Source organism: Lissotriton vulgaris, chromosome 2_1 (assembly GCF_964263255.1).
Source record: "Lissotriton vulgaris chromosome 2_1, aLisVul1.2, whole genome shotgun sequence".
NCBI classification, from domain to species: domain Eukaryota; kingdom Metazoa; phylum Chordata; class Amphibia; order Caudata; family Salamandridae; genus Lissotriton; species Lissotriton vulgaris.
The window spans coordinates 1287678978-1287697178 of record NC_141687.1 but is presented as its reverse complement, the minus strand read 5'-3'; the positions used below and the strand labels follow the sequence as shown (position 1 = coordinate 1287697178).

Here is an 18201-nt window from a genome sequence, read left to right as displayed (position 1 = left end):
CACTCAGGGGCACCACAACATGACTATGCGCTACCACAGCATCACTGAACGCTACAGCATTACTCGTTCGCCATCACAACATCACTCAGCGCCACCACAGCATCAATCTGTGCAACCATTTAACAACACCTGGTTCAAATATGTTCTCTCAATGTTTCAAGCTTTATTACAAATGTAACAAAAAGATGTTAATATTTCACTTCTGTTCTTGGATTTTCGTAACAATAAAATACACTGAACATACAGCTAGATTCATGAAGCATTTTTGCGGGCGCAAACAGTGCGAATCGCAGAATTCGGCCGTTTTTCGCCCGCAAAAATGGCATTTTGAAATTCATCATTGGGTCATGTACTCGCAATTTGAGAAATCGCAAAAAAATTTGATTTTTCAAATTGCGATCGCATTTAAGGAATCTCAATTTGAGATTCCTTAAATGCTATTCATGACCCAATTAAAAATTGCGAATTCGCTATTTTTTGCCGCTATTTACCGCGAAGTCAGACTTCGTGGTAAATAGCGAAAACTGAGAAAAATGCACTTTTGTGCATTTTTCTCAGTTGTATGTTACACACACACATGTCCTTTGGACATGTGTATGCCCAACATAACTCGACATTTTCATTTCAGGGGTGCTACAGGGTGTCCTTTGGACACCCCTGGCACCCTTGCAATCGCATCCTTATTTGCGATTAGCAAATAGCTAATCGCAAATAAGGAATAACTCCCCATTCATTCCTATGGGCCTTTAGGTCCATAGGAATGAATGGGGAGTTATTCCTTATTTGCGATTAGCAATTTGCTAATCGCAAATAAGGAATGTGTAGGAATCGTAATTTATTTAGCGATTCCTACATGAATCCCATTTTGCAAGTCCTTAATAGCGATTCCTTAATAATCGCTATTAAGGACTCGCAAAACGGCTCCTTGATGAATCTGGCCAATAATCTTCACAAAAGTTATTTTAAAAACTTTAAGCTATTGCCATTACACATTACAATAACTTTTATTTAAGCATTAATTATTGAAAAATAATTAAAAGCCATTGTTATTTGTAATATCAATACATGTAAGTCACGTAAATACAACACATATTGCATTACAAATGTTATAGGTGTCACATTTGCGAAAGTTAGAACTATTGACATTGTAAATGACAAAGCTATTAATTTCGCTATTTTCAAAAACAAAACATAAATAAAAAATGTGTCATTTATAATATCAATGGCTCAAACTTTCCTAATGCGAGACCTATTGCATTGCAAATGCTTGTGTCACAAGTGAATGTTGTCAAGAAATCAAGACTGTTTTACTTAATGCATATTTCCTTTAAACCTTTCTTGTCTTTCATTAAAGTGAGGATTGTTTTATTTTACTGTAGCTTCCTGGATTACGAATTGGGATCATCTTTCATCTTTTTCTATATGCATTGATTTCTTCTTCAGCTGTGATATGTGGCATTAAACAATTGTTCATCTTACTCTCTCATTGCAAAACAAATTCCTTGAACATTTTTCAACTTGATTCCTATCGCCTTAACTGAGTGTCATTTGCATCATTAAGAGATATTTGGTCAAACTTTGATAACGAATAGTTAAATCAAGGTATAATCACAGTACCTAAAGGAGAAAATAGCGCAGAGTGTCACTCATTGGTCCTATAGCATCTTGAAATTGACAACATGAATACCACATTTAATCAGCAATAATAGTCACTTGTTAGACGTTTCATGTTCTGCATTAAATATAACGTTGTTACAAAAGGCCAGATGAGTATTATTAATGCAAAGCAAATTTATTGCTGCAGCTACGCTAGGGCAGGGGGGCAGGACAGCATGTTATTCATTTTACATTTTACGCAACTAACATATTTTCTCAATTTATTTTTTATGAATCTGGATAAAAAGAAGACGATGAGGGTAACGTATGATTTTTTTTTACCGTATCTTATGTAAGCCTGGAACCGAATGCATTTTTATTTCCGGTAATGAGTTGAAATGTGTAAATATATTGAGGTCAAATCATTTGGGTACCCAGGCCATGAACAATACATTACCTCCTCAGCCCTTCCTGATACCAGTCCCTACTGTATGAGGTGGGAGCACTGCCACCTCTGCACCATGTGACGTAGATAAAACAAAATTGTCGTCCTACTTCCGCTCTCTCTCCTCCCTCCTCAGGCCCCAAAGAGAGTGGAGCCCAGCAGCTAATGCAGACATTGCTCTGTGGGCCTGGCAGGGCCTCTCATATAGCGTTTCTTTTCTTTTTCTCCTGCAGCCTCTGTTGGAAGCTGCTCCTGGCATTAGGTGGGGGTGCAGTGTTCCCTGCCAGTCAGAGGCCAAGGCTTGGGGGCTTTCCTTCCTTGCAAATTTGGTATTGGGCCTGGGCCGATAAGGCTTCCTTTTAAAAAGGTCTTCGACTACAGGCATTGGGTCTGGTTTGTGTCTGTCCTGCCAGTCTATTCTTCCCAGTTAGTGCGTTGTGGCAGCACCTGCAGAGCATACCACTGCCTCTTCTGGTGCGCTGTGCCACTTGGCTGTCGCTGCCAAGGCCAGTGCTTCTCAGATTCTCCATGCTACTTCCTATCATTCTGGACTCTTCCGATGTGTTGTGTCTGGATGTTTTAGGGGTGGGGGGGGGGAGCAGACTTTAGTGATTCTCGACCTGCCCCAACTCCATGATTCTGATTCCATGAAGGTGGTAACGTCTGGGACTTGCTAAGTGCTGGGATTCTATAGGCTTTGGTGTCTTGTTACATTAGGAGGGGCTGCTGATGCTTGTGGCTCATTCTTTCACCGAGGTCTGGAGCCCTTCTATCTTCGGTGGTTTGTTTATCTCTCTCTCGTCTTCCACTGGTACGGCGGGTCACTTGCTGCAAGATAAAAATTCTTCTGAGCCTGACATGGCCTCCTACCTTCCCGATTATGTTGGACTCCCTTTTTTTGGAGTTCAGAGACGGCTGGGCAAAGGCTGGCTGACTTCTGTTTTCAGTGGGATTAATTCTTATTGTGACTCACTTAGTCTGCGCTTCTCTTTTCGAGCACCATGAGTGGTTGACAGGATGGTGCAGTGATCCTTGTAGCCTACAAGGGCGGGTGTCTTTAGTTTCTCTTGGTATACCCTTGAGGTAATTTGTTTCTAAGATTTGCCTTGCAGGGTCCCTACGGACATAACACGTATGCCTTTACCACGCATGCCTTTACAATGCATCCATGAACGGAAATGTTTAACACGCATATGTCTTTACAACGAAAATGAAAGTATTTTGATATAAATATATATATAAACACACATACATACATATGTGTGTGTGTATATAGCTATATATATATATATATATATAATATATGTATATATCTTACCTTCTTTACCCTCAGCCCCTAAACTCAATCCCCTAAACCATAAAAATACACTTGCCACCCAATTACTCTTACCCACCCTAAACTCTAAAAATACACTTGCCACCCAAAACCCTTACCCATCCTAAACCGGACTCCCAGGCTTCTTTATTAATAGGCCCCTGGGTGGGCCAGGTCCCGGGGGCATGAGCACTATGTAAAGGAGGGGAGCATGGCCCCCTTCTACTATGGCTGATCATAAGCCTCGGGGACTGCCTCCTCCCTGGGGCACTTTCATATGTGTGCAGGCTGGGCCCGTCCCGCCCTGTGCCCCGGGACAGCAAAATTCCTGTGGCAAGTTTAGCTAAGGTAATGTGGGGGCCTGTGCGCCCACCACAACCCCAGAGACTGCCACCTCCCAGGGGCACTAGGGTTAAGTTAATGTGGAGGCACGCGCCCCCCCCCCAGCCCCAGGGACCGCCACCTCTCTGGAGCACTATGTAAAATAAATGGAGGCAGGCCCAAAGGGCCCGCCACCTCTCTGGGGCAAAACATTATATCAATATGGGGCCCCACATGACCTCCGCAGCCCCGGGGACTGCCACCTTCTCAAAGCAATTTATTACATTTAAGGGGGCCGAATGGTCCCCCCATGTGGCGCCCCCCACATCCCGGGGACCGTCACTGCCCCGTGGTAACCAAGTAAACTGATGTGGGGGAGGCCCTACTGGCCACTCCCTGGGGCTTTATCAATAATGGAAGCCTGGGGCCACATGGACCACCTGCAGTCCCAGGGCCCACCACCTCCCTTGGATTTGAAACTTAAATTATGCAGGGGCCATACAGACCCCCCTGCAGCCTCACTGGGTTTTTATTCAAAATAAATGCGTGTTCCCCGAAGGACCGGGAACGTACCCTCCCCAGGGCAATAAATAATATAAAAACAGGGCTTGAAACTTAAATTTCACTGGGCCACATGGACCCCCCCACAGCCTACCAATGTGGGGCCCCACTCACACCCCCCCCCCCCCACCCCGTAGCCTCAGTGACCGCCAACTCCCCGGGGCTATGAATTATTAAAGTGTGGGGGGCTCCGCGCTCCGGGGACCGATACCTCCCTGGGCCTTAAAATAGCAATGAGTGTGGGGGCCGCGTGGTTATGTAATCAAAGATGTCACTGAGCATTTCATTAATGATGTAATATGTGAGCTCATAAGCAGTATATTGCGGAGGCATGTGTTATAGTTAGCTCAGAGGTTATAGTTAGCTCCGCTAACTATAACAGCGGAATTTCACTGGTTTTGTATACGTCAAACCTGAGCCTAACTATAATATCCCTGTAACATTTACAGTTACCTGCAATATACTAACATTTTTGTTGTAAGGCATGCATGGTAAAGGCAGTTTTGTGGTAACAATTTTTGTGGTATAGACATGCATGGTAAAAATGAATGCTTCGTAATGGACAGGTGGTAAAGTTTATGCGTGGTTAAGACCACATTGTGAATGCTGTTACCCTTTCAGTGGGATACTGGAGGAGATAGGGGTTGTTTGAAGGATACCCTGCTCTTGCTCAGCTTTCTGCCACAAAGGGTATGGACTTTGTTAATATTTGGCAACTGGGTTTGCGCCCTTACACTTTATTTTGTGTGGTTGGGTTTTCTCCAACTTTGGTCCTCTTTTCTACCTCCCAGTTGGGCTTGGGTTTCATATGGGAGTATTTCTTGTTTTCCCGGAACCTCTTAGGCTTACTGTTCGGCAGTGCCTAATTTGTATAAAAACGTTCCAGGGCCCAACGTTTCCTGCCTAGCCTTAATTTGACTTCAGGCTTCTTTCTTCTACAATACACTCCCTGCCCCCTTATCACACTCTTGCTGGTTCTTTTCATCACTGCTTTCTCCCTTTGCCACCAGCAGTGGCCCTTCCATTAAGGCAGAGGAACGTCACCCCGTGCTGCCAGTGGAGCAAAAGTGATAAACAAAATGGTAATAAAATCAATTACCATTTACTTTTTCACTGCTCCCAGCCCGAGCAGTGTTTGGGGGTGGGATCAGTGCCATCGACTGGCAGCAGAGGAGTGTTGCTCACTCCACCAGTTTACACTGTGCATGCTACTTTGGCCTGCAATCTTGCGATGGCCAGCCTGGCATGCATAGTGTCCTCCCAGCTGTTTAAGACTACGAGGTTGAGAGCAGACACAGGCCCCCAGTGCTTGCTGGAGTGCTGAGGCAGCCCTCTCCGCCAATCCTGGCACTGCCCTCATTCTGCTCATAATGCAAAATGAAAGCAGCATCAGGATTTGGAGAGAGGAGCTGGCTGATGTTCCTGGAGGATTTGCACTGACTGCAATCAAGACAAAAAAGGTAACTAAAAGAAACACGCATTGCCTTCAGTCTTAATTCCAGAGCTCTCAGTCACGACCCGTTATAAAATCTGTTAACAAGCCATGATTGAGAGCTTTGGAATTTGAGCCTAAAGGCATTGTTGATTTATTACAGTGCCTGCCACTGGCTTTGGCGCTTGGCTTGATGACCCTCCATCAAAAATGGTTTAAAAGACCTTACTTGTTTCTCAAAAGTAATCACACTTGCCATTTGCATCTGAGTCTCTATAGTGAATCTTTCAACCCGGGACCGATCTGGGGACACCGCCCCGTAGTCAAACAGTCTTCAAGGGTTGGCATCTCCAACCAAAAACCACTTCACATCCTCCGACGTGTGATTACTCTCCTGAAACAAATACGGTCTTTCAAACCATTTTTGATGTCGATCAAAATCTGACCAAGAGTAAATTAAATAATCACAAGGTATTGCGACCCTGAGGAAGGCCAGTGACCCACAAGGGCAATAGAAATTGGCTGAAACATGTTGGTGTTAGTGGATGGGATACAGGAGCTGTAACTCCTCCTAGACACCCAATACCTTTATTTTAATCCTGTCAAGGGGGACCACTAAGAAATGAGTTGTCGTAGTACCCTCTTAGACAGTTTTAATTCACAATTTTCTATGCATTAGGGATCCCTCCCTTGGAAAACTTTTTTCCTCCTTCTTGGTTTATTCTTCTTTTCCCCAAAAATATATCAGGGCTCCACCCAGTGTGTTGGTCTGCACCTGGGTGTTCATAGTGGCCCTATGATGAAGCATGCCAGTACATAGTAGGCGAGGGCAGTCTTAAAAAATCTAATGATTTTCCTAATACTAGAATAAGTATATCCTGAAAAAATACTTAACATAAAGTGAGTATTTATTCGACTCTTGCCCTTCTCTATTTTTTTTCCTTTTGTAATATTTGCTAGTCCTTCTCTTCTTGTGAGTTTCAACGTATATACTAGGGAGCTAGAGAAGGCTCACTCCCATGTCTCTCTTTTTGTGGTTAGTCCCTGTAACTAGCTCTCTGTTGGCCACCCCAAGAGGGCTTAAGTAGTTGTTTACAACTTTATAAACGTTTTGAAAGTTTACCGCTATTACGATCCATTACAATGATTTTATTGCACTCAGTGAAAAGCTGAGATGTATTGGTTACTTTAAAAATTCATATCTCCAGAGCCATACAGTAGGTTTTTGTATCAGATTTTCATTGTGTTAGATTTTCTCCTTATTCAACTGTTTTGGTACTTCTTAATTCTATACATTTGTTCTTTTGATAAAGCCTGACACAGCTTCCCAGGGTTGAGCTAAGGTTGTTCAATTGAATCTGACTCGACCCAGTATAGGCACTGAGTTTATAACATGGATGAGGTTGCACAGCAACATCACACAATGAAACACTTTTCTCACATTTTCTGACTAGGTCTTTGGACTTCTTTGACATCACTCCCTTTATGTTTTGAGCCATATGTCAGGATGTTAGTGTGCTGTGCTGGTGAAATCTTTATTACAGAAGGGGCTGCACAAGAGCCTCCAGCCCCTTCTGTGCCCCGGCATGAAGAAGGAGGGCGCACATGCCGGTTGCACCCCAGGGACATTTTGTGTAATATGTTCCTAGATGTCCTAAAGTGACAGTATAAATGAATTAATGCATTGTACACTATTTCAGCTATATTAGGTGCAGCTAACCTTGTTATTCTAAAGTCAGTATACTTTAATATAGATGCACCTATTTAAGTGTTAATATCCTATGCTTAATGTGGTAACTGCTGTTAATTGCTGATTCTGGGGTCATGGGGCTGAGTCAAACGTGTTGGCAAAAAATGAAGGCATGGGCATTTAAAAGGGCTGTTTATAGCCACTCCATGGGCACAATTATTCTGTTAGCAAATGCCTCCAAATATATTACACAGTTTTTCTCTGCCTCCTTCCTAACCATATTCAAGAATTGTAATGCTTGAATAATTCAGGAAGCCAATAGTAGTTAATGTAAGTATAGTAATTTTTCTAGTTGACTGAGTAATTGTCCTCACTTCATTTATTCTTTTAAGACCTACATTAATATGCACATTTTTAAACATACCTTAAGCATCAATATAATATATGTCTTCTTGCATTATGTGCTTTTTAGATTTCCTGACGGATCTGGAATCAGATCACTGGAAAAATGTACCTCACTCCAACCCAAGGCAGGTAGTTTTTCGAAACTACTCGAAGCTGATGCTGGTGGCCTACCCGGAGAATGAACAGTGCTGTCTGGCCAAATTCGAGCACCACCTCATCGGACAGGGTACAGTGCTAAGAGTTTGGCTTACTGCTACACACATATTTACAGAAAGAAATGATAAAAAATGTTTCCCTCATAATACAATTATCAAGGTGGATCATAGTTAATCAATCAATCAATCAATTAAGAAATTTGTATAGCGTGCTACTCACCCGGAGGGTCTCAAGGCGTTGGGGGGGGGGGGTCCGCTACTGCTCGAACAGCCAGGTCTTGAGTTGCTTCCTGAAGGAGAGGTGGTCTTGGGTAAGACGGAGGTGGATTGGGAGGGAATTCCAGGTCTTGGCTGCCAGGTAAGAGAAGGATCTTCCTCCTATGGTGGCTCTCCGTGGAACGGCGGCGAGGGCGTGGGTGGTCGAACGTAGTTGGCGGGTGGGAGTGTAGAAGGTCAGGCGGCTGTTGAGGTACCTGGGGCCTAGGTCGTGGAGGGATTTGTGTGCGTGGGTGAGGAGGCGGAACGTGATTCTTTTGCTGACGGGGAGCCAGTGCAGGTCTTTCAGGTGTCCGGAGATGTGGCTGTGGCGGGGGATGTCCAGGATGAGTCGTGGGGAGGCGTTCTGGATGCGTTGGAGTCATTTCTGTGGTTCCGGTGTAGAAGGTGTTTCCGTAGTCTAGTCGGCTGGTGACAAGTGCCTGGGTGACCGTCTTCCTGGTTTCGGTGGGGATCCATCGGAAGATCTTTCGGGGCATGCGTAGGATGTTGAAGCATGAAGACGAGACGACATTGACTTGTCTGGTCATCGACAGGGAGGAGTCCAGGATGAAGCCCAGGTTGCGTGCGTGGTCCGTTGGTTTGGGTGCGCTGCCTAAGGCCGGGGGCCACCAGGAGTCGTCCCAGGCAGATGGTGATGATCCAAGGATGAGGACTTCCGTCTTGTCTGAGTTCAGTTTCAAGCGGCTGTTCTTCATCCACTCGGCTACTTCTTTCATCCCTTCGTGTAGGTTTGTTCTGGCGATGGCGGGGTCGTTGGTGAGGGAGAGGATCAGCTGGGTGTCGTCGGCGTAGGAGATGATGTTGAGGCTGTGTTGGCGTGCGATGGCTGCGAGGGGGCTCATGTACACGTTGAAGAGGGTGGGGCTGAGTGATGAGCCTTGTGGTACGCAGCAGATGACTTCGGTGGCCTCAGATCTGAACGCGGGGGAGGCGGACTCTCTGGGTTCTTCCGGTGAGGAACGAGATGATCCACTCCAGCGCCTTCTCTTGGATTCCGACGTTGCTGATGCCTTGTACTAGGGTGCGGTGGCAGACAGTATTGAACGCTGCGGAGAGGTCCAGGAGGATGAGGGCCGCTGTTTCCTTGTTGTCGAGCAGGGTTTGGATGTCATCAGTGGCTGCGATGAGGGTGGTCTCGGTGCTGTGATTGGCTCGGAAGCCGGACTGGGAGTGGTCGAGGGATCCCTTCATCTCGAGGAAGGCGGCCAGCTGTCTGTTGATGGTCTACTCGATGACTTTGGCAGGGAATGGGAGCAGCGAGATGTGGTAGTTCTGCCGATGGTTTCTTCAGTAGAGCGCTGAGTTCGGCATGCTTCCAGCTCTCCGGGAAGGTGATAGTGTTGAAGGAGCAGTTGATGATGTCCCGGAGTTGGGGTGCGATGACAGAGTCGGCCTTGTTGAAGACGTGGTGAGGGCATGGGTCGGTTGGTGATCCGGAGTTGATGGTGTTCATCGTCCGGATGGTGTCTTCGGTGTTGACTGGGGTCCAGTCGCGGAGGGTGGTGGTGGGGGGCGTTGGTTCTGTGGTTGGGTTGGGTGTAGTTGCCTTGCCTTGCCTTCCATCGAAGATTGGAAACTGGCAAAGACCATACACTGACAAATGAATACCCATGATGTGCCTGGTACCTGACCTCAAGGAATACAAGATGGATGGAATGATTGAAGTAATCTCAGCCACTGGTAATTACGGTGGGCCACAATCCAGTCCATCTTTTATTTTGCTCACTAATCCACCTCGGACAGGAACCAGTCGTATGTAAATCAGCCTTGGTCCTGCTCCGATAAGAATACAGCCCAAACCGTCAGACTTGACGGGGCGGTACTATTAGGCTGCATTATGGCATGGTCCTCAAGGCTTCAGCCATGCTATCTAGGGCTGGCAAGGCTTCTTGATTGGCTGCTGTGTTACTTGTCCTCTGCCATGCTTCTTAGTTTTACTCATTTTACTGTCACTTATTTCTACACTCCCATCTTCCCATCACCATTGTCTAAGGCTGAAGTGTCTCAGAGCCAGGGAGCTAAATGATACAATGCTACTCTAGTCATATCATCTTTGCATATATGTTCTCATATTTGTGCTCAGAGTTACGGATATACTTGCAAAGATTTTCAGCTAAAGCCTATCTATACCCACTTCTTGCCAGTCTTCATGGTTCAGTTCTTGAACTATGACACTGGCCTTCTCCTTCTGAGGACCATGGATAACTACAGTGTTGTGTCCCATACACAGGAAAGACCACAAGAACTCCTGGCAAAGCACAACACACTGGCTGTGACCTCAGCAGTCAAGACAAGAAAAGGCAGCATCAGTTTTGTCACCAAGTCACTTGTCATTTCTCTTCCACTTACAACCTGTTCATATATACTAAGGGCCTGATTCACAAAGGTAAACAAACATGTTTGTGTAAGTTCATGCTTTCTCAGTATTCACAAAATTGCATTTCAAAAGTAAGTTTACGAGTGCAAAGAGTCGGGGCACAGTACTCTGCACATAAAAAGATTGACCTGTCCTTTCTTTTTATATGCAGAGTTCTCTGCCCTGACCCCGGAGGTTTGTGAATACTGAAAAAGCGTAAACTTAAACAAACATGTAAGTTTACCTTTGTGAATCAGGCCCCAAGTGTCTATCTGATCACTGAGATAGAATGTGACAGACATAAGGAGAAACTAGGAGAATGAGGGAGGGTGGCTCGGTGATTACTGGTTACTCTATGCATGTCACAATTCCTGTTTAATGGTGTGTATGCTTTAAGTCCAAAGGATTCATGTTATAGGGCTACTTTGAACATGCTCCTTAATGGAAAATTGAAATTCATGAGGAGTGCAAACCATAAAAATCTTAAAGATATCAGGCTGAGCAAAGGTCAGCCTAACAGACACTCTTGTTATCAGATCAGGCACTCGGGTGCTAGACATGTGCTACATGCGAAGTCATCTGACTGCCTGAGTTGAAATTTGCTGGGCTGAGTCCGTCACAGCTCGTGTGTGCCTGACTTTTTCAACTCAGCAAAGATCCTCGAGGCCCTACCCCTCATGATGAGGGAAAGTGTCAGTGATAGCCTCGTACCTGTAAGCTTCAGCTTTAAGCGCTGTAGTTCCCAGGGCTGAGCGTCAATCATGGACACCTCGGCACAGAGTGGGTGGGGTCAGCAGTCTCTCTGACCCCATCCCACTCTGTGACAAGGTAAGAACTGCTGACTCCCTTCCTTGACTTTCCTAAGGTCAGCCAATTATAGGAGGCAGCATGTCCAACCCTCCTGGCACCCCTGAGACTTTTCTCCCAGAGAGCTGCAGCAGGCAAGTATTGGTTTTATTTAAACCTTTTGGTGCATGTGTATATGTATGAATATGTATGTATTTGTGAGTGAGCTTTGGGAAAGGGTGTGTTTGCGAGTGTCTGTATGTGAATGCATGGATGTAAGTGAGTGTGCATGTGTGTGTGTGCGCCCCCCGCCCCTCTCAATTGTACTCACTTACCACCACTGAGTTGGAGAGCTTAAGAATGCCTTAAGTCTGACTAAATAGAGAAATAGATCAAGAGAGTGGACTCACTCACCAAAGTAATATATCTTCCACACTATTAGAAGGACACATGCCTTAGTGAAACATACATGCTTTCGATAAGCCCATTGCTTCACAACTTTCTTAAATGTGTGATTTTAGGTTGCACTGAATGTGCATCCACCACAAAAACAGAGGTCCTTGCCTTATGCAGCAGCCAAGTTCTGGTCAGTCAGTTGGGCAGTCAGTAAGGTGCTATCATAGGGTTATTCCATTTTCATTATGACCCCATCAGTTCATGGCCCTGGAGAGGGACTGATCGCAAAAAGCATGGGATGCCTCCAACCCACTTGCCCCATTGGGGTCACTGCTTGCACCCCTGACCCACCCCCTAATATGCATCTTGAAAACCCAGTTCATGTGTTCTTAATTGACACCTAACTTTGTGGTTTATTAGGTCTTGGCTAGACAGCGCATGCGCTGTCTCGAAAAGACATGTGGTTTTCAATCTGTGGGCTTAAGCCCGCTCACAGGCTTCCCGTTGGCTTGCTCCATCGTCGCTCTCATATCCTTTGTCCTCATTTGTCCATGGCATGCATGCGTCATGCTTCCTCTTGTATGTTACCCTCCCCAACATCATGGACCAAGTACTTGTATCCTTCCACTGCTAATGTTTTAGAAGCAACTTTTAGATTTGTGTTTGAACACTCCACACAAGAGCTGTGTTTTTACAAGCTCTGTCCCACTTATAGCAGAGCTTTCTCCCTGCAGCTTCCAGACAATCTGCCTGTTGCGCCCTCCCTGCCCATCCTCCTCCTCCTCCCATTCCCTTTTCCTCTCCCAGCAGCTTGTTGTTTCATCCCATGATAGTGCCTCTGCTCCTCCATTACCCCCACTGCTCCCGTCTCTGGCAGGTCGTCATTTTGCTGCCATTTTCAGAGTATGATATGTGCCCGAAGCAGGCTTTAACAGCCCCCCTCACGTGTCTCAGCCATGGCTGATGCAGTGTCCAGGACACACACACACACAGTCCTTGAGCTGTTGTGGGCTATGTGGGCAGTGTCTGTCACAGGGCCTGCCGTAGGGGGTGCGACTAGTGTGGCCGCACTGGGATCTGACCTGGAGGGGTGCCCTCAACTCAGGGGGTGCTGTGTTGAGCAATAACTTACGACTTAAAGCACCTTCTGCAACCAGCTTTCAGGAAGCATTAAACATTTCAAAATAACTCTTGTGATTGATGTTCCTGCTAGAGACAGAGATTGCAGTTTTGTCTAGTGGCAGTTTTGACTCACCATAAAGTAGCACAGAGGGTTAATATGCCTGCTGCAAAGAACAGATCTGTATTTTATGTGGATAGCTGAGTAGATTAGTAAAGCAGCCTGTACCAGCTCTGTGAAACAAATGAAATTAATGTGAGCGAGGGGCTTTGGAGAGAGGAGGGGCACTTTTGCAGGGTGATTGTGAGGGAATCCGAGGATGAGGTCATGGGTGGGGCACCAAAAAAGACTGTCACACCGGGCACCGGCCCGGGTCTGTTATCTTATCTCAGCCTCACCTGCATTTCTCATAGGTCTTTAAAAGACTATTTACATCCCTTTGGAACTGGTTAACAAGGCTTTGGGATACATTTGGTGAATACCTGGAGGAGTGGTTCATGTTTTGCAGAGACCCAAGCCTTTCAAAATTATGTTTCTTTCATGAGGCATGTTCATGCTGTTTTTTTACTTTTCGCATGTCTCTGCAGTCCCTAATTCACCTCTGCCGTTGCTTGTGTTGGTTTTTCCCCCGGCCTCCTCCAAGCTGTTTCTACCTGCTTTTCCACCCCCTCCCACACCACCCCACCCTCTGTCCTTCTTTAACTACCATCACATCCCTTTTGCTTGTTACAGCTGGCACCGCAGTAATACCTGTAGTGACATCGGGTGGATAAATGCGTTTACAGCCATCCTTTGAATATGTGCAGGCACACCAGCCCATTCATTATTTCTACCTTTAATGAAAGCACATTTTAAAGATTAAAACATCAAGCGGAAAATAATGGCTGGTATATTTTTGTGAGAAACCAAGGCGAAGACATTGGACTGGAGAGTAGGTGGTCCATGTCTCTCAATGCAAGCATCTTCCATCACAGGTAGTCACTTTGTGTTGTGCTTGAAGACATTTCTGCTGAGTATACCTATTTCTAGCTCCATTTCCATAATTACAGTGACGTGCTCAGCTACCTAATTACACTGTGTTTTACATCCTGCTATATTTGCATGGTGGCGTTGCTCATTCGGTGGTTGTGCCACAGTCTAGGTTATATCAAGTAGGCTTGGGTGGACTTTGTGGAATTCTACTCCACGGAACTCCGCGCAGTGCAGCAAAAACGTCACCGTACTTCCCGGATTTCTGCCAGCGGTGTAGTCAATCAAGTCACGCTGCTCGCACTGATTTTAAGCGGTGGGTGTTTGTCCCGCGCTGTAAAATCAGAGCGAGCAGCAATTAGCATCGCACCGGAGTGGGCTGCTACTTTCTGGCGCTCGAGTAGACATTCTACTCGAGCAGCAGCTTCCTCATCGCGAGCAACAGATTTTTCAACACAAGCGGGCACGACCTGCTGGGAGGAGGTCTAGCGCACGATTTTTTTCTTGCAAGCGCTCACTAACTTAACATTGGTGAGTCGCACAAGAGAAAAAACTCGACTACGCGCCACTTCACTGAGTTTTGCGGAACTCCGCACGGAGTGGGCTGAACTCTCTGAACTTTGCCAGCAGAGTGGAATTCCTCGCCCACCCCTAATATCAAGGCAAGGCAGATTACCCTGCTATAGGAATACTCAGAGACTGGCAACAGACTGGGCCTGTGAGAAAACAGAAGTGCCAGGGCCCTGAATGGAGTAAAATGAAAAAAGATGTCCCCCGTGATCTCTAAGACTCCCGTATGTCTCTGGCGAAGCGCTTGCCAACTCGTCTTCTTCTTTGGATGAGCTTGCTTAGTGGTCATGGCACAAATAGTTCATAGAAACCTCATACGAAAGAATCATGTTTGCTTTCGCATTCTTTTGTGATTAGGGCCAACCTTGTAGACTCTAGCAAGTCAGTATATGAGGAACAGGGCTTTACTTCATAACGAACCACAGGCCTCATGGCTGGAAGCATGCTACCTGGATCACAGCTTTCATTGGCAGCTCAAGGCACATACCACTCACAAATTGTAGGGGGTCGGGGATCTTTGAGAGACTTTTTGTCAAGGGCTTCAAAATGAATGAATGTGAGCTTGTGTAATGTAACGGGTGCTGATGTAAAATGCTTCAATACCTTTGGACTGACTTCCCGCTATATAAAACTGCATGAAAAAAAGCCACACTCCACATCCCATAGTCCGCATCCAATCCTTTCCGCAAAGTCACCCTCAAAGCGGATCAGGCATTGGGTTTGCAGGTTTCCAATGAGGAGTATATTGGTACCATTCCGCGATCTTAAATGTTTTTTTTCATTTCAGGTTGTGGAATTACTCATAAACTTATGAATAGAATCCTTTCAATTAAGACAGAAATGCAGGAAAGCACAACACAGGACGTGTTATACAGTTCCAGTCAAAATTACGGTGGGAATTCTGTCTATAGAACGTCATGACACATGACCTGGATAAATATTGTCTGGGTCTTCTGAGGATAGTCTCAGTAACACATCTCTACATAAGCAAACATACCAGTGCAGTGCAGTGTTTTAGAGAGTTCATGGTTATTATCTTGCTTCTTGGGAAGATGCCTTTGTGCCTGATTTAGATCTTGGTGGATGGTTACTCCGTCACAACGGTGTTGGATATCCCGTCTGCCAAAATATAAATCCCATAGGATATAATGGGATTTATATTTCGATGGACAAGATATCCTTCAGCACTGTGACGGAGTAACCCGTCCTCCAAGATCTAAATCAAGCCCTTGGTCTTAACAGGTTGAAACTTCAGTTTGACCAAAGGCTGTAGCCTCCTGTCTAAATCAAGAGGGTTGACCAAGTTTAGGAGTGCTGTTGGAATTACATAGCGTAGAGTTGATTTAACTATAGTTAAAACTGCATTTATTTCATTCTTCCCCCAGTCAGAGAGTTCCTGAGCACTTACTTGTGGTGCACTCTGCTGCTATGAAGCGTGGCTTAAAGAAAAAATGTGCTATCAAGCAGTCTATTCTACTCTGCAGCACTGCTCTCTGCACCACTACTCTGTGCCACTCTACTCTGCCCCACTCTACTCTGCGCCACTCTACTCTGCGCCACTCTACTCTACGTCACTCAACTCTGTGCCACTCAACTCTGTACTACCACCTAAAGGTATGCAGTTCCGAAATCGTCCGTACCAATGAGACAAGAGTAGGGAATCTCTGATTGTGTGTGCCAATCAGATGAACTGAAAAGGGTAGGAAGGGAATACTTCCTTTCGGAACTAGGGTCCTCATATACCCTGCAAGCGAGGTATCTTGCTTCATCATATGGACCTGCTCCTCGTCGGGTCGGCGCTGCAATACCCAATGGGCACCCATAAAGTGGCTCTTTAGCGGAGATCATTTGTTCCTCGTCATATGATGCAGTGGGTGTGAGGGGGCTAAATAGTGTAAATGTGTTAGAAAAGTGATTAAAACAGATGGGATAGTTCAAATAAGACTTTTATTCAGGCTGGCTATCCACCTGATTAAAAACAATAAGAGTGGCAGCTCTCTGACAAAATGATTCAGTTTAGCTCTGCTCTACTCTAGAGGTCGACATGTTTCATGTCCTGTTGGTCAATATGATCCGTGGCAATTCCTCAGGACCTAGTGAGTGAACTATTTACACAAAGTGGTCGCTGTGAATATTACCTACCACTTCTCAATAGCTGCGAGCAATTAGACCCACAGTGTAGTGAAGTGGCCTAACTGTGTTGAAAGTATAACTCCATGCGGTATCCAGTGGATATTCGTGACACCTGAGTCATGGTGTTCATTCCGCTGTGGTTTGGGCCGATTCACCTACCCCTAGCCGCCGGTACCACTCTACTGCGTGCCACTCTACTCTGCGCCACTGCCCTCTACAACACTATTCTGCAAGACTGCACTCTCCGGAACTGTACTCTATGCCACTGCACACTACAGCACACTAAACCATTGCGCTGTCTCACTGCACTCTACACCACTCCTCGCTATGCCACTGCTCTCTCCGCCACTCTACTCTGCGCCTCTCTACACTGTGACACTCTACTCTGCGCCACTACACTCTGCGCCACTCTACTCTGAAAAACTGTACTGTCCGACACTGACCTGAACGGCACTCTATTCTGCGCCACTACACTGTGCGCCACTGCGCGCTGTGCCACTCAGCATCATTACGCTCTATGTCACTGTACTCTATGCCACTTTATCCTACTATGCACCAATGTACTCTATGCTACTGCTCTCTTCTACACTCTACTATATGCCACTGCACTGTACTCCACTGCACTCTACTCTGCAACACTCACTCTACGTCACTCTACTGCACTCTATGCCAATGGACTCTACGCCACAACACTCTACATCACTCCACAGCACTCTAATCTACTCTGCACCACTGCACTCCATACCACTGCACTCTACACCACTCTACACTGCGCTACTGCACTCTACACCTTTGTACTCTACCCTGCACCACTCCACTCTACTCTGAAGCACTCCACTTTACGCCACTTCACTCTACTCTGAAACAATCTACTTTATGCCACTGCACGCCAAGCCACTGCAATCTACTCTGCAACACTCTAGTCTACGGAACTGAACTCTACATCACAGCCTACTGTGCCAATGCACTATACACTACTTTACCAGCCAAGGCCCTTATAGGGCGTGCCACCAGGCGGTGACGTGAAGTGGGGAGGGGCAGGGTGGGGGGTTGTAAAATGCGGCAAACGGACGATTTCAGGTAAGTTAAGAAAAAAATAAATAAAACAAATATCGTTGAGCGCGCAGCATCGCCACATTCACCTGCTGTTTGAGTATCTGCGTATGTGCGCGTGCGGGGGGAATAGCTACATAAATTGTGAATTGTGATAATTGAGCAATTTCACAAAATGCTCAGCAGGCGCAAGCAGGTCACGTCTTTGCTGAAAGCTGTCACTCATCTCTTCCTTATCTTTTCTACGTTTCCTTGAAGTTGTTTTGGACGTTATCCCAGGCGGCTTCTTTTGGAGAATAATTATTTTTATTGTTATTTCCAGGAGACCGCGTCAAATTCTTCCTTCACTATTACAGAGACACAAACCCCAAGAGCGGATTGCCAGTTGTGTTTAGAGTGGAAGTAAACCGGAAGCACTACCTGTTATGTGCGGCGGATAGGGTTGTTGTCTTAAAGGTAAGAAAAAAAGTGTATTTCATTTTCAGCGAGCCGAGGTTTACATATCGCGCAATAAGGACAATCCACACTTGATGTTTGTAGCAAAAAAGGTCACTATTTATTTTAAGACAGTCGAAAACAGTTCCTCCAAATGAAAACAGTTAACTCTATTTATCTATAA

General features: G+C 45.8%; 1 protein-coding gene across 1 annotated transcript in view; it reads left to right on the top strand.

Moving 5' to 3' along the window:
- The window catches only part of LOC147732517 (interleukin-18-like), a 240707-nt gene that overhangs the window by 172531 nt on the left and 49975 nt on the right, over window positions 1–18201 (top strand). Inside the window, exons 3-4 of the mRNA XM_086957051.1 lie at window positions 7833–7991; window positions 17905–18038. Of these exons, the coding sequence (XP_086813177.1) occupies window positions 7833–7991; window positions 17905–18038 (293 nt within the window). The remainder of the gene's footprint in view (window positions 1–7832; window positions 7992–17904; window positions 18039–18201) is intronic.